The following is a 15,444-nucleotide window of genomic DNA, read 5'->3' as shown; positions in this document are numbered from 1 at the left end:
TTGGGGTCACAAAATTGTTTGGGTGACCCCAAACTTTTGAACGGTGGTGTATATATCTATTTAGATAATTATTTATAGATTATATATATAATCTTCTGTTTAAAAAATCTTATAATATATATGTATACTTCTATTCATAGATTATATATAATCTTATACAAATATAAGACATAATTTATAATATTTAATTCATAATATTTTATTATAATAATATTTACACTACCGTTAAAAAGTTTGGGGTCACTCAAACAATTTTGTGACCCCAAACTTTTGAACGGTAGTGTATCTGAGTTGAAACAACGTTATATAATTTAGTCGTCTCATATCAGTAAATGAAACTTGACAAGTCAAATGCGAGCGCTCGTCGGGGTTGAGGTAGTGACGTCATCCAGCCGAGACCGGGCAAATAAACAAAAAAAGAAACAAATACATAAATAATCCCACTGAATATATTAAAAATATATATTAATGATCTGAAACATTATATAATTTTGTGAAGTCTTGTATCAGTAAACGAAAACTCAGACATTTGGCCAGTATTTACATCTGTAACACTTGCTTCTTGTCACGTGATAAGGCTCTTTAACATACAAACAAACCTAAAAGTAACAGTCTGCAAATGCTTTTGTTTTCCTTTCCATCAGGCCAGGATTGTGCAATCTGCACATTCTGGCAAATTTCCTCGGGGAGCAGCGATGACCCACGAGATTTAGGTTTTGGGTCATTTCTGATTTTCCTGAATGGCACCACATGTGTGGCTTGAACAAATGCTATGCTAACAAATGAGATTAGGCAATTAGGCTTGAGCCTGCCTAGGTTCAAGGTCACTTTTCCACGTTCAGAAAGTGCAAAAAAGCGGAAACATTTGCCATATCACTTGGATTATATCTTGGAGAGAAACACATCCACGATATCTTCGTGAACGGGGACTTCCTCCAAGCGTCGTAATCTTTCCTCAGGCCTCCAATCCAATGCGGCCCACGATAAAGATGGTTTGCACGCCAGCTTCGGTCGGACACATGCTCGCCACATTGCCCCCGCTACTTCCCTACAAAGCGTCATTAGGTCGGCCCGTTGGAATATTTCCGCCATGTTGTCAAAAGGTCTCCTTAATTAACTCCAACACAAGCGGACACGTCCAGATGACGGCCCGTGACCTTTAAAAGGCCGCGTGAATTCAAAAGAACAGAAGCCCAAACCATTCGGCAAGCAGACACTTTCTCACGTAACATCCACCCACGTGGATATCGCAACTTTATTGAGCAATAAAAAATATACACAAGGAAAATATCCCTTTCATTTTCCCCCATAGTGTTGTTCATTCTTGTGCGAATCTCATCCTCAAAGTAGTTCCACGCCAAGGAGCCAGGATCAAAAAACAAAAAAAAACGAGTTCTTTGTTAGCATCCTTGACTTGATTCCAAAAGGTCTTCAGTCTGGTTTGGTGGAGCAAAGTTAAGTGTTCACATTGAGTTGAGCCTCGGCGTAGATCTCCGCCAGTCTCTGGAACTGAGACCCCCAGCCGTCCAGGTCGTGACTGTCCTCCTCGGAGCGTGCTCCAATCCCGGGAGAGTCCAAAGGACTGATGGAGCCCGTGGGCGAACCCTGGCCCTCGTAGGCGTACGTCTGCAGCGAGTCGTAAGGCGGCCCGCTGGTGTCCATGTTGGCCTCCACCAGTCTCTGCTTGATAAACTCATGGACGTCCACCTCGTCCAGGTGCAGCGAGGGGCTCCGCTGGCCTCGGGGTCCGGCGGCGCCACCGCACAGCCGCCTGGCTTCAGGGCGCACGTCCCGCCGGAACTTGAGCTCCTCGGCGGCGGCCGGGTTGCGGAGGGCGATGATGTCAAAGGCTTCGGTGTCTTCCTCGCCGCCGCCCTCGTCGTCGTAAGTGACCACGTTCTCGCGGATGTCCTCCTCCGAGATGATGAGCGGCTCCTTTTTGCTGCGCTTCAGCGTCACAAACAGAACCACGATGGCTGCAGCACACAAGATGAAACAAATCAACAACTAAACTCCGGCCTGAGGGACTGACCGAAGTCCTGATGGACAAGCAGCAATGGCCGTACATTGGCATCTTACATTTTTATACGTCTGTGTGTTTTATGTTGTTGTTTTTCTCTGGGGATCATCGACGGTGTCCCGTAAATAAATGTGAGTTGCGTGTTCAATTAACTGGATACGATCCCGTTAAGGCCCAGCTGCTGCGTTGTTCATGCTAATGCCAGCGTGAAGTGAGCATTCATTCACAACACAAACGGCGTCGCTCGTAAACACACGCTGATTTTGTTTTATGCGCATTTTCATTCGATTCTTCAAATGGGATGATAAAAATCAGCCGAGCATGTCGGGGTCGTAAATCATTAACGCGTTTTGGAAGACGCTTCCGACGCGGCTTCCGCTAGGATGTTTCGCAAGGGTCGGACATTTTGGGTCAGTGGTGGAGGCGGGCAGATGCAAAGCAGCAGAGTTGTTATTCTTGAAAGGCCATTTTGACATACGAGTTCTCTGTGCCGTTCTCGTTAATTGTGTTCCTTCTGATGTCTGACATGTCACCGCCATGGCAGGCTCAAATAAACGGCATCTTTTTACAGTAGCGCCGGCCGCATCTAAAAGAGACTTGATTTCGCTCCATTAGCGCACGCACCGATCCGACTCGTCAGAATCAAAAGCCGGCTCTGAAAATAGATTCATTTTTGACAAAGTGACAGATAAGAGGCGTCTGGACTGTGTTTAAAAAACACATTTCATTCTCCAAGATGACGACACTGTTGCGGAGGGAAGGCAAGATAAGCCGCCGCTTCTCAAACTTTTCCGACTTTGGGAACAAAAGGGGCGAGACGTTTTAAGTCGTTTGGTTTTTTTGATCGTGTGCGTGGGAATTATTTCTAATTTGTCAATTTGGTTTTTATTTGTTATTTCTTTAATAGCTACCAAAATGAGCTATAAAGATTTTTTTTTTTTACTGCGTATTGTTTGTAGTCATTCTCGTTGTTATTGTACAAAATGGCCGACAACTTCAGCAACTCTCAAGAGGAGCATTTCAACAATCCACGACTGTCTGATTGACCATTTTGTCCCACTGTGGAATATTTCTATACTTTATGAGCGCAGCGGTGGTCATCACGGAAACAAATTGAGAACAGAGCGATGTCATCAATAACACGACGCGGAGTGGCTGAGACAAGGCCAACGCGGCGCACTTGAAACATCACGTGGACGCCAGCTCGCTCGGAACGGCCTTTCCAAAGTCGTGAGTGATGCTACACTCCGTCCCTCCATCCTTCCGTCTCCTTTGTCCTCCCCTCATGTCGTCCTTCACAAGCTCCTCCGTGTCTCCTCCTGCCCCCATTCCTCTTTCTTTCTTGCCAGCCTCATTCTAACTCCCCCACCCCGCGTCCTTACATGCTGCAACCTTCTTCTTTGACGCTCACAATAGACGCCGTCCCCCAAAAACCAGATGTAGCGACAGCTCATAGCTAGCAGCACAAAGCGGCGATGTCGGTAACTTAGTAACGTGATGTTCCAAATTCTTCCGGTAACGATTCAATTCAGACAAGTAGTCAGACGACAACTTGGTCTCGACTCACCCAGCAGGATGACGATGCACAGCAAGATGGCGACAAGCGCTCCGGTGCTGAGGCCCGCCGAAGACAGGAAGGCTTCGCCTTGGCACATGCGGATCTTGCCGTGGCGCTGGCACGGGCACACGTGTAGCGTCAGTGTGCTGGTGCCGCTCAAGGACGGCTCGCCGCTGTCCCACACCACCACCGGCAGCTCGTACATCTCCTGCGTCAGGTGGTTGAAGCGCCGCCGCCGGGCCACGATACTCGCCGTGCTGTCTGCAGCATGGAAACGAGCGAAATGCCACCGCTCAAATTACAAAAAAACACAGCTGCTTACAACTTGCTGTACACAGGTAAGTAAACAATGATAAAAAGTGTTAAACATAAATGAATTCAAACTGGCCCGAAGCATTGTGTCATGAAATCAATCATAAGTGGCCCGCTGAAGACTATGAATCATGAATCAACAAGACTATGGATCATTATTTTGTGATTATATAGTAATTTGCTGCGTCTGAAGTTGAAGTAAAAAAGATAAAATGGAGAATGATTTGATTTGGATTAAAAATCTGACATGATGCATTAATGGTGTGCCTTATATTAGGACAACGTTTTAAAATGGGCCATTCATTGAAGGTGCGCCTTATAGTCCGGTGCGCCTTATAGTCCGGAAAATACGGTAAATAAATAAATAAATAAATAAATAAATAAATAAATAAATAAATAAATAAATAAATAAATAAATAAATAAATAAATAAATAAATAAATAAATAAATAAATAAATAAATAAATAAACAAGAACAAGCTTTCTTAAAATGGAACCCAGGGCCAGAATATACAATGAAAACAGAAGGGGCCCCAAAGTTGAACCCTGTGGAACACCAGCCAACCATCGAGCAGCTACCACCACTGCCCACCAGCCAACAGAACACTCCGTAGCAAGTACTGCAGTCAAGTCCAACAAAAAAAAGGCACATATAGCCCTAAAAGATGACAATTATTTTTTGAATACAGGACCTTTGATCTTGCTCAGTCGAGCGGCTTACTGAACAAAGCGGACCTTATGTAGCCTGCAGGCGCTCTCCGGTTTAAAATGTCGAGAGGTCCAATTGGGAGTGTAAATGCTTGTCTATGCGTTTGGCTGTCTCCCAATCCGAGGTGCGCCAGCGGGCGTAAATGGAAAGTAATCTGGATGGATGCACATTGCTGCGAGATCGGCCCCCCTCGCCAATCTTCTGCGAATAATTGCTCTGATGGACAGCGGGAACGACAACGCGTACTTCAAGCTTTATTAAGTCTGACTCGCCGTATCAGCGAATCAGCACGCAGGCGGGTTGGCGGTCAGGTGGCGAGGGGGCGGATGCAAATAAGACTTGGGGATGCAGGCAGATGTGTGGCAGATGTGTGACCTAAGTGTTAGAGCACATTTGACAAATAACTTGAATGAATTCAGCCATCTTTTAAAATCTATACTCCGTCAGTCCATGAAAGCTCACCGACAACACTCGCTGTTTTTTCGGCATCCCGGTGCCGATGAACTAAGTGGTCCCTTTTGTCCTCAGCCTCTCCTTGGCAAACACTTGTGCGCATCTTCTCACAGAGCACAAATCAGGCAGCACAGATCAACGAGAAGACGGGAGGAGGCGCAGGTGGGTGGCGAGAGCTGCGTGCCTGTTGATTAACGCTGCGGCGTGACGGCCATCTGTGGTGCTGGGACGTCTTCCGTGTGTGTGTGTGTGTGCGAGACACAGGTAATCAGCCAGGAGGCAGAGTGTGTTCTTGAGAGGGACTGGGAACCTCGTTAATGCTTTTCAGCGCGTCTGCGTTGCACTTGGCTTCCTGCAGAGCGTCTGGAAGCACGAGGACACCATCATCATTACGACCCCGGCTACATATGTGCTGTCCACACGTGTCCAATTACCAGCTGGACAACACACCGCCTAACTGAAGACGCCATGAGAGCCAAAAGCGGACCTGAGAAAAGATCAGCTCTATTTTCCAAAACACACAAAAAAAAAACAGACGCCTGTTTACAAGCCAGAAAACGACACCGAAAAGCAGATCATCGTCTCACTTAGACTCCAACAGTCTGGGAAAACAAGAAGCAATTTGTAGAACGCACATGGGTAGTTTTATTGAGTCTTCCACTAAGGTGGGTTCTAAAAATGTTGTTTTTTTCCGAAACATTGAAATATGACAATTAAAATAAGTTCTGGGCCAAAATTATTCTTGTGAATTTTACGTGGGAATATTTGTCAAGGGCTTGGGGGGGGCAACATTTTTGTCGTGTGGGAAGTTGCGGCGTGTTGTGTGTCATCATTGACGGGGACCGGTCACGCTGTTTGAGAAAATTTTGACATTTTCCCCAAATGGGACTAGAACAGCGTGTTCATGTTTGAGCGGCACGCCAGGCACAGCAAAGTATTAAAAAAAATATAGGAAAAAGCGGTGAAAGCAGCTACGAAGGATTGAGGTGTGCGAGCAAGCGGCCGGAGTAGAATGAAAAATGAAGTCCCACGACACGTTTGCCTGGGAGAGAGAGGGGGAGCTCACTGAAGTGGACTGAGCACTTTTTTCCCCTTCCAGGACGTGCTGAAGCGGACATTAAAGCGCCGCAGGAACACGACGGCCTCCGCTGTGGGGGGGTGTGGGGGGTCGCTTTAGTCGGGAGGATAAAAATATCACATTGGCTCGGCAGAAACTAATCACGTAACAGCTCTGTCCTTTTACAAAGATACAGTTAAGCAAATGCCTTATTTGGACAGCTGTATTCAGCACCAAGTTTTTCTGCACCACTCAAAACTTCAAAAGAAATACTTCAATATGAAGATGGCACTATCATTTTGATCAAAACATAAAGTGATCATAGATAAGAACTCAGAGAATATTATACTGCTCCTTCAGTGTGAGTGCAGTATAATACAGACAATTTAATTATTTTCAGAGAGGATAAAGAATATATGCCTGTGAGTATGATGGTCTGCTAACGTGTCGCTGCATTATTTGTACTTAAATGTCAGTTGCATAATGGAACATTGATTTAAGAAAATCCCAAAAGTATTTTTTTTAACTGTACTTAAGTAAAACTCCAGTTTTCTTTTGTACTTATTTCAGAGACTATCTCACATGTACTTAAGTAGAGTTGAGGTCCATTTTTTTTATTTATTATCATTATTTTTTTAAATCGGTACTTTTGCCATCTCTGCTAGTTAGTCAGCAAGCGCTTAGCTTTAATGGTGCACGATTTGCCGGCATCGTTTGACCCGAGCTCGAAGACGTTTTCTCAGTACAACGCGGCGTTGGCATTTAAGAGAAACGTCACTAATGGCTCCTCTTAAAAGTCAACTTTTCTAAAGTGACTGAAATCAAGCAGCGGGAGAAAGCATGGCAGCCTCTGTGGCTACCTTCCTCGCTATTATGACGTTTTCACCGAATTGTGTGTTGGACGAAAACGTTTCTGTCCGCCTTAACCGGTCCAACAACGATGGCCGCTGGAAATCGTCAAAGATCTACACGCAAGCAAATTTGCGGTAGTGTTCAAAGCCTTCCTCCGTTTATCTCGTCCTTGCCGCCACTTGATTTGATTTCGCCCCGTCGGTCGGCACGCGCGAGCCAAAACTCAAACACCTCGTCGGAGTCTCACCCAGCAGAAAGGAGGTCATGAGAGATTTAGCGGTGTGAATGACTGCGAGGGATTTTTCTTTGCGGCACAACAAGAGAGCCGCTTCATTTTTATTTATTTATTTTTGTATTAACGCCCGCATAAAAGAGAACGGCGAGGAAGCCGCTCGCGGTGTGAGAGGAGCTTACTTTCATGACAAGACGGCGGTTGTGGACGGCATCGTGCGGCTCGGGCCCACGGACTTCTAATCCTCGTGGGCTGAGCACTTTAATACCGTCTTGTGCCAGTGCGGGTGAAAACCGCTTGCGAGCAGGCTCCGCTGGAGCTGAAGCAGCTTAGCGCCATGAACGCAGCTGCAGTTTGACATTTTTGGACAGACTCGACTGGCATGACTCAAAACCACAGACTGTGGCACAACGCTTGTAAGCAGCAGCATGCGACTGCGCCGTCTTTATCACTTTCAGGTTGAGGACAAACAAGTAGAGCCGGCTGAGACATTTATTATCCGGCCCTTCCGATCTGACGCATCTTTTGATTGGATTTACCTTTGGCTGAATTGCAAAGTCACAGCAGTTATTTTTGTCTGGCTTTTACCTCGCAGGATACGTCCGCGGAGGACGGCACCATGACCTTCGGCTAAGCGTAAAGAGACTTTTGTCTTTGTGTCCTCGTGAGGAACATCGCTGCGGGGTGCTGAGCCGTATCAAATTATCTTGTCGTACACAGTAGCAATTGAAGGATTAAATTCATCTATTGTCATAAAAATGTTCTGGACTGGAGGTAGGTGAACGAGAACAACTTAAAAATGTCAACAAAATCGAATGTAAATCAGGAAAAAAGACATGATCCAAAACGCTAGCCCCAAAGCGGTCTTGAGTGTGCGTGAGCGCGAGACGTCTGATCACCGCAGTCCCACCTAAAGCGAGGTGTTGGGCAGGAAGGGTTGCCATGGCAACACCTTCCGTCTGCACCACACAAATGTCGGCGCTCGGGGGAGAGTAGCGCAGCGAGAGTGCCTCTAATCCATTTGACAAGCGCATGCGAGCACACACCCCGGCCGGCGAATACGAAAAAATATGTCTGCCTTTTCCTTTTTAACTTTGAATTTCGGTCATTTCGGGAACATTTGCTGTGCAGCCCCCAAAAGTCAAAATGGAAGGACTATTGTAAAAACAGACAACATTGCTGATATGAGAAATATTTGAGACTATGAGAATAGTTTTCAATTAGAGGCCTTTATCTTAGCTTCGCTTTTGCTTCTCCGTCTTTCTCCCTTCACGAGAACAATACTCGAAGGCAAAATCGTGACCGCACATATCTTTCATCTAACTCCCATTTGTCATTCCAAAGTCACAGGCACGAGTAACAACTTGATTTTGATTCAATGGCAGACGCGGCCTCCAGATGTCAAGCCCACATAAGCCATCTTTTTCCCCCAGCCGGCGTAGGGAAGGGCAGGCCTCCGGGAACTCATAAGAAATGCAAACATAAGCGACGGCATGGCTCAATTACCTTCGTTGTCCTTCAGGGTGAAGTTGGGATTCACCGGCATCTGGCTGGCCAGTGCGAAGGAGAAGCGTTGTCCGTTGGCAAAGTCGTCCTTGTCCACGGCGCCGATCGTCTGGATCACCTGACACCAGACAAGCTCGTTAGCTGGGACGAGACCGAGAACGGCCGCGAGGACTGACTTGAGTTCCTTTTAATTGGTGACAACCGGTGGCAGCCGCCTCGGGACAGAAACAAGCCGCCGGCTGAGTTTATTTTCCTTAAGTGAGAGGTCTGCTTGCTTCCTCTCAGATTTATCTTTGCAAATCTCCCGTCCAATTCGGAGTTCTACCATCTGTGATTGACTAACAAACGCCATCTTGAAGGTGGCTTTACTGGTTAGTTTGGCCTCTGTTCATCATTGAGTTTTTTTCCGGTTGAACGGCAGGTTGCGAAAAATTGATGGCGGCTATCTTCTTAATGAACCCGCAAAAAGGTTCCACGTTGCGTGACGGCAAACACACAAAGCGCCGTTCGCTTTCTTGAACGAGTGCAGCCGAGCTTTTGTCATTCCTCGCACTTAATCTGCAGTAAAGCCGCCGCTGCGTCTTTTAGCGCAAACTATAATTCAAATTTCTCCCCAACTAGCTTCAAATAATTAGAAATGAGGTTTTCATATTTTTAGTCTTTCTGTTCCGGCAGCCTCTTAGCCATTTTCGTGTGACTGATTGCTCTCTATCTCCAGAAAAGGAGACACACACAAAAAAAAGCTTAATTCAAATGACTCAAGCAGCAGTTAGAGCAAATTGGAAGGAGCTTCAATTGCCAGAATTTGTGTCATTTGTTTGTCCCATTTTCATTGGCAATTTAAAAACAAACAAGATCATTATTAGTTAGCCTTTTTATCCCCCCATACTCAGGATTTAATTTTAGGATCAGATCAAAAATATCAAATTGAAATATTTGCCGCAAGACAACTTGATTTTAACAAATTGACCCAAAAAACGAAAAAACAGTGAGCCGCCTCGGCTGAAGATCAACACCCACCTGTCCAGCCCTGGTGCCCTCGCAGACGACGACCTCCTCGTCGGCAGCGGCCACTTGCGGCGCGTTGTCGTTGACGTCCAGCACCTGCACGGTGACTGGGATGGAACTGAGGAGCCCTGGATTGTCTGCCACAAAGAGCAAGGCAAGAAAGTTCAAGCCGTGCCATCGTTAGCATGCTGCGCTAACATCCTGGACGCTAAAAGATGGCCGCCTTGATATTTGCGCGAGGCAGATGAGTGGCGATCGCTAAGCTAAAGTGAAAATGGACAGAATGGGACTCAAACCTCCCTCGGTGGCTTTGTCGTTCCTGGAGTTGTTTAGCAAAACGTGACAGCGGGCCTTCTTGTAGACTCAAGAAACGTCAATTAATTAGCCGCGCCTTCGGTGATCCTGTAAACTGTGTCTGACTTTCCATCGTGTCTTAGCTGTGATATTTTTTTGAATGTCACACCTGCCTCCTATCATGACCGTAATCTTCAACGCGAGGGAAAAAGTGAAGAAAATGTTTCTTAACATCATTTTCCTGGTGTGCTCATTGTGGTTTTCTTTGACCAAGGTCGTTCGCGCCGGTGCTGCTGTTGCATTTAGCACATGATTACATTGGCACTTGTGAGCTTGCACCTGAGGCTTCTTTGACACATTTTTACTCACAGACGGGCTTCCTTTTTTTAGGCCGAGGCGCCTGGCCGCATGCAAATGAGCAACGGCGAAGATAATGAAACATTAGCATGCGCTACCTGTGTTTCTTGGCAGGGGATTTGCCTAATTGTGATTACAAGTTATCTGATAGCTAAAGTTAGCGGGGGCTTGCTTTCATTTAATTAATTGTTACTGTATGAAAGGACATTGGACAATTGGGACTAATTTGATTTTGCTAGTCAATTATCAAGAGGAGTTCGCCTGATCTCATATGAATGCACTCTAATCAATGTGTAAATGATGCGCTTCATCCTCAGGAAAGGCAATTGAAAATTTCACGCTTCAGATTGTCCATATTTACCCACTTTGGTGATTGCATCATCACGTTGCATCAAGAGTGCGCGAGCGGCGTGTTACCCGCCGGGTACCTACCGACCTCCGAGGCCATCACGGTGATGTTGTGCCAGGCCGTGTCCTCTCGATCCAGCGGCTGCGTAGTCCTGATGGTGCCGCTGATCTCGTCGATGCGAAAGTAGATTGGCTCCGCCTCCTTTTTGTCCACGTAATACCTGAACACATCAATCGGTCAGCCATCGGAACTCTGCCATCTCGTTCGAGTCGGTCGATTTGAGAAGAAAGAGGCAAAGGGCAGCATATCACCTTTCACACCCTTTGACAGGATGCCGAAACAATTGTAGGGTAGCCCAGCTCAAAGTGCCGAGCGAGTCACAGTGGCGTGTACTGATAAAGAGACAGAGCTCACTTCCACAAGACCAAAACCGAAGCGAGACAGGATCACTTGCCAGATAGCTCAGATCCACTCTTTGGCTTTCACACTTGATACATGATCAGGATGTCCAATTTTGGCCTGAGCCAGACAGGCACCAAAACTAGAAGGACGTAACCGTGCAATGGGTAGAAGTCTTTTCAAAGACCGTCCCCACCCTGACTGTCATGACATTGAAGATTGCGTGAGACTTAAAGACAGTTATATCTCCTTTCGGACAAGAACGTTTGACACCGCCTACCAAGCCAGAAAATTGCCAAGCGGCCTTGAGCCCGCCATTGCGGGATGAGACAACAGCGATACCGCGGGGGAAATGTGAAAAGGGACTTTAGATGCTCAAGGTCACATTTGGAATCCTTCGGTGGAGCTCGCCAAAGTGCCCCAAGTTAATAAGCAGGCAGAGAAAGGTCACTTCCGGGAGGCCTTCAAATAAGAAGCAATAGATGACCCTTTCTATTTGGAAAGTTTGCCTTCTCCAAGAGGCTGTGAAGCCATCCGCAGAATAGCGGCGGCAGCACGTCACCTCATTAGCGACGTTGCGGCTGGATGCTGCGGGCGAAACGCATGCACGAGTGTCAAAAAAGCAGATACCTGTGCGTAGCGACACCTCGGATTAGTCCGCCGCCTCGGGGCCGCTATCTGTCTCTTCCATTTGCGCCGCCTCACAAACCCGAATTTAGAGCGCATACAAATGTGCTAAGCAGTTGTATCGCCCGCGGTTCCTTCGACCGCGAAACAAAGAAATCATTCACGGAAATATTCATGGGAGTACGGAAGTGCAAGTCTTTCATGGCAGTGTTCAGAGATTGGCATGACCAATTTGAGGTGAATGCATGAGAATTACTTCCGATTCCCGGGGTTGGGGTTATGGTTCAGGTAAGGAACTAGGTCAGGTTGGAGATTTTGAAAAATGTTGTTTTCGACTCTATATTGGAGGTAGAAGGGTCGGGTAATGCGAGTAAGGACTCGAGTCTGACCTGACGGGGCTGTTCCTGCTGTCGGGGTCCCGGGCCGTGACGGCGCCCACCTCCGTGCCGGCGGGCGAGTTCTCGTACACATCCATGATATAATAATCCAAAGAGAAGACAGGCGCTTCGTCCACATCCCCGACGGTAATTTTGAGCATGGCCATGTCTTTGAAGGAGCCCAGGTAGGAAAAGCGAGGATCCGTGTGTGTGTTGGTTCCCTCAATGTGGAGCGTGTACGTCTTCTTCCTCTCGTAGTTTAATGGCTGCCGGGGCGAGATTGAAGCTTGAAACGTGCTCAGCGGATTGGGGAACAAAATCCAAAGAAATGTACCTTTTTGAGGGTGATAATTCCCTCTTTGGTGTCCTTGTCAGTGCCGATGGAAAACATGTTGGCCCCTTCCGAGTTGATGATGCTGTACTTGGTGTCAGCGTTGACGCCCAGGTCGTCGTCGTTGGCTTTAATCTTGCCCACCGGCTTCCCGACCTGAGCCGACTCCGGGACGTACTGCTGATAATTTTCTGCGGATGGAGATCGGACGTAACAACGGGGTCTCCTTGTCGGAGCAACTTGGGACGACGTACGTACTTTGCGGGAACTTTGGCGGGTTGTCGTTGACGTCGGTCAGCGTGACGTTGACCACGGTGGATCCGGAGAGGCCGCCGACTTGGCCCGCCATGTCTTTGGCTTGGATGACCACGATGTAATGTTCTCGTGCTTCCCGGTCCATGTTGGCTAAGGCGGTCCTGATGGTCCCTACGACAAAACAAAACTCGATTGTCGTATCTCACTTGCAAATTCGATAACCATCTGTCACTTTTCAATTGCTGGAATTGAAATTCACCTATTTTTTGATTTTGTGGTCCTGACTCACAGATATTCTGTTGCATTCTGTACAATAAAGTCCTGGTGGAATTTCAAAGGTGCATCTCACCGTTTTAGCGAGTGTGCTCCGCTGAGTGCTTTCATACTTTCAGTAATTAGAATTGAAGCACAAGCAAGATCAACAAAGATAAATGAAATACAATCACTGCAGTCAGCCGCCTTCATCCTTTCTCGGAAAGGCTTTTCGCCTCGTGTTTCGTGACGTTCGATGACTGTTCAGCATTGAATGCAGGACTTTTATTTTGATCTTTTTACCCGTGGCTCACATTTAAAATGACACTAACGTAGACGTGTTGGAAAAAGAAATCCTTCTAAGAGAGAAAGTGCAAAAAGCGGACGCTGCCTTGATTTAGCGGTGCACTTCACGAGCTCTGTTTGAGGCTTTTCATGGCGAGAGCCTTAATTCATCTGCAGCAGGTGTATTCACGGCCTCCTTACACTCGCGTCTCGGCAAACTCCAGGTCATAAATGTCAAAACCATGTCAGTCCCCCTTTTAGGATTCTTTTTTTCATATTATTCCTTTTGTGAGCTTGATATTACCCATTGACTCGATCCCAAAATGATGATTTTTGTAACAAATACCTTCTAATGGGACATTTTCTTCTATTGTGCATTTGTTTGACTCATTCAGGATGGAAATGTCAACATCCGCTCAATTCTGGCATCCTTTTGAGTGTCTGCCTGGTCATTTTTCATCGTAATGGAGGATGTATTGTGTGTTTCATGTCTCTTAAGAGCATGTCATTTTCCGCATTATGGTCTTCAAAAAGAACAACTATTACACCTGAGCTCAAAAGACTGTAATTGTCTTTCTCTCTCTCGCTCTCTCTCCGCCTCTTTATTTATTCCACTCCTCACAACATTATGATCACAGTGCGGCCGTGCACTCCAGAAGCTGCCGACCTAATTAACTGCATGCACAGTGACCCATGACCTCATGGTTTACGCTGCGTCACCGGTCGGCAGGATCTCGACCAATGATAGAAAAGCACACGGCCATTTTTTGGCATTAAACGGCACTCACAATCTTTCTTGCCTCCAAAGTACGAAACCAATTAATCAATTAGACCAGTAGTTCTTAACTTGGGTTCAATCGATTATCGTGTGATGACGCATATCTGAACTAATCTCGCAAAGGCAACGGTAGAAGTCAGTGTTGTTAGTTCATGCATGGCTCATTCTGTGCATCAGTAAAAAACAGCTACCGTATTTTCCGCACTATAAAGCGGCCCGGATTATAAGGCGCACCTTAAATGAATGGCCCATTTTAAAACTTTGTCCTTATATAAGGCGCACCGGATTATAAGGCACAAGACACACCTTCAATGATGGCCATATATAAGGCGTACCTGATTATAAGGCGCACTGTCAGCTTTTGAGAAAATTGGAGGTTTTTAGGTGCGGAAAATACGGTATGTCTTGAATTTGAAAAAAAGAATTGTATTTTTCACTAAAGAAGGGTTCAGCGAATGCGTATATGAAACTGGCAAGATTTGATACCTCCAACAGGGTTAAGAACCACTGAATTAGAGGAACAAATTTGCAAAGTTCCAAATGCTAAGACGCAGTTGGAGCTGCACACATTCGAGAATGGAAATGCCAAGAAACAGCATGGACTCCCATTAATTATTAGCTAACAGCGTTGGAAGTCTATTCGTAGCGAACAGAAAGAAAACAGAACAAATGCCGTCAGAAAGAAATGGACATCGATTCTGCCAGCCGTTGCCTTTGCTGAACAAAAAAACGTTTCACTGAAGCGGAATTGTGCCACAATGCGCCCTTGTAGTTTTCACAGAGGATGGAAACAAGGTAACGTGAGCTTTGAACTCACTGATGCCGCCCACAAGCTCTCTGCCGAGGGCCGTGGGTTCATTTAGAAAATAATTGAGAAGGAGTCGACTCGCTTGAATCGGGGCCAATTTGACGTAGCGAGGTGGTTAGCCTCTTAGCCAACCTCCCTGCTCTATTAACGCTGATACCATCACGCCATCCACCTCTTTGTCTGGCTGCAAACTTCTAAAGCAGGACAATCTCCCGGGTGAACAAAAAGGATTAGAGGAGATTACCCAAGCGCCCTTCAATCTCCGTCTTCGGAAATCCCGGCCCGTCCAATTCCACGTTATCCGTGGGTGTTGCGCCCTGGCGGCTAAAGCGAGATGGCAATCAAAGTTCTTTTTTAGCTTTACACGATCGAGGGCTCGCATGGTATGACATCCTTAAAAAAAAAAAAAAAGTTGGTTGATTGATAGCACGTCAGCTCGATGCTTGAGGCAAAGTGTGGCGGCCTCCATCTGTGTCAGATCCTTCGGTAAACTTGTACGCGGGCAAATCCCAGATCAGCAGAGAAATTAGCCTATTTAGGAGGCGGGAGGCCTCGGGGAGGGGGGGGGGGGGGGGGTGGTTCTCCGAGAAGAGAAGATGAGCTTCTGCCGTGAGGAAGCGTACAAG

General features: G+C 46.6%; 1 protein-coding gene across 1 annotated transcript in view; it reads right to left on the bottom strand.

Moving 5' to 3' along the window:
- Nucleotides 1-1,283: 1,283 nt before the first annotated feature.
- LOC133143981 (cadherin-18) overlaps nt 1,284-15,444 on the bottom strand; it is a 31,068-nt gene continuing 16,907 nt past the window's right edge. Inside the window, exons 5-12 of the mRNA XM_061266314.1 lie at nt 12,699-12,866; nt 12,444-12,631; nt 12,122-12,375; nt 10,790-10,926; nt 9,719-9,843; nt 8,699-8,816; nt 3,588-3,839; nt 1,284-1,976 (exon numbers count right to left, since the gene is read on the bottom strand). Of these exons, the coding sequence (XP_061122298.1) occupies nt 1,456-1,976; nt 3,588-3,839; nt 8,699-8,816; nt 9,719-9,843; nt 10,790-10,926; nt 12,122-12,375; nt 12,444-12,631; nt 12,699-12,866 (1,763 nt within the window). The 3' untranslated portion in view covers nt 1,284-1,455. The remainder of the gene's footprint in view (nt 1,977-3,587; nt 3,840-8,698; nt 8,817-9,718; nt 9,844-10,789; nt 10,927-12,121; nt 12,376-12,443; nt 12,632-12,698; nt 12,867-15,444) is intronic.

The sequence above is a fragment of the Syngnathus typhle genome, linkage group LG19 (assembly GCF_033458585.1).
Source record: "Syngnathus typhle isolate RoL2023-S1 ecotype Sweden linkage group LG19, RoL_Styp_1.0, whole genome shotgun sequence".
NCBI lineage: Eukaryota > Metazoa > Chordata > Actinopteri > Syngnathiformes > Syngnathidae > Syngnathus > Syngnathus typhle.
Note: the sequence above shows the minus strand (reverse complement) of the source record. Positions and strands in the feature narration are given on the sequence as shown.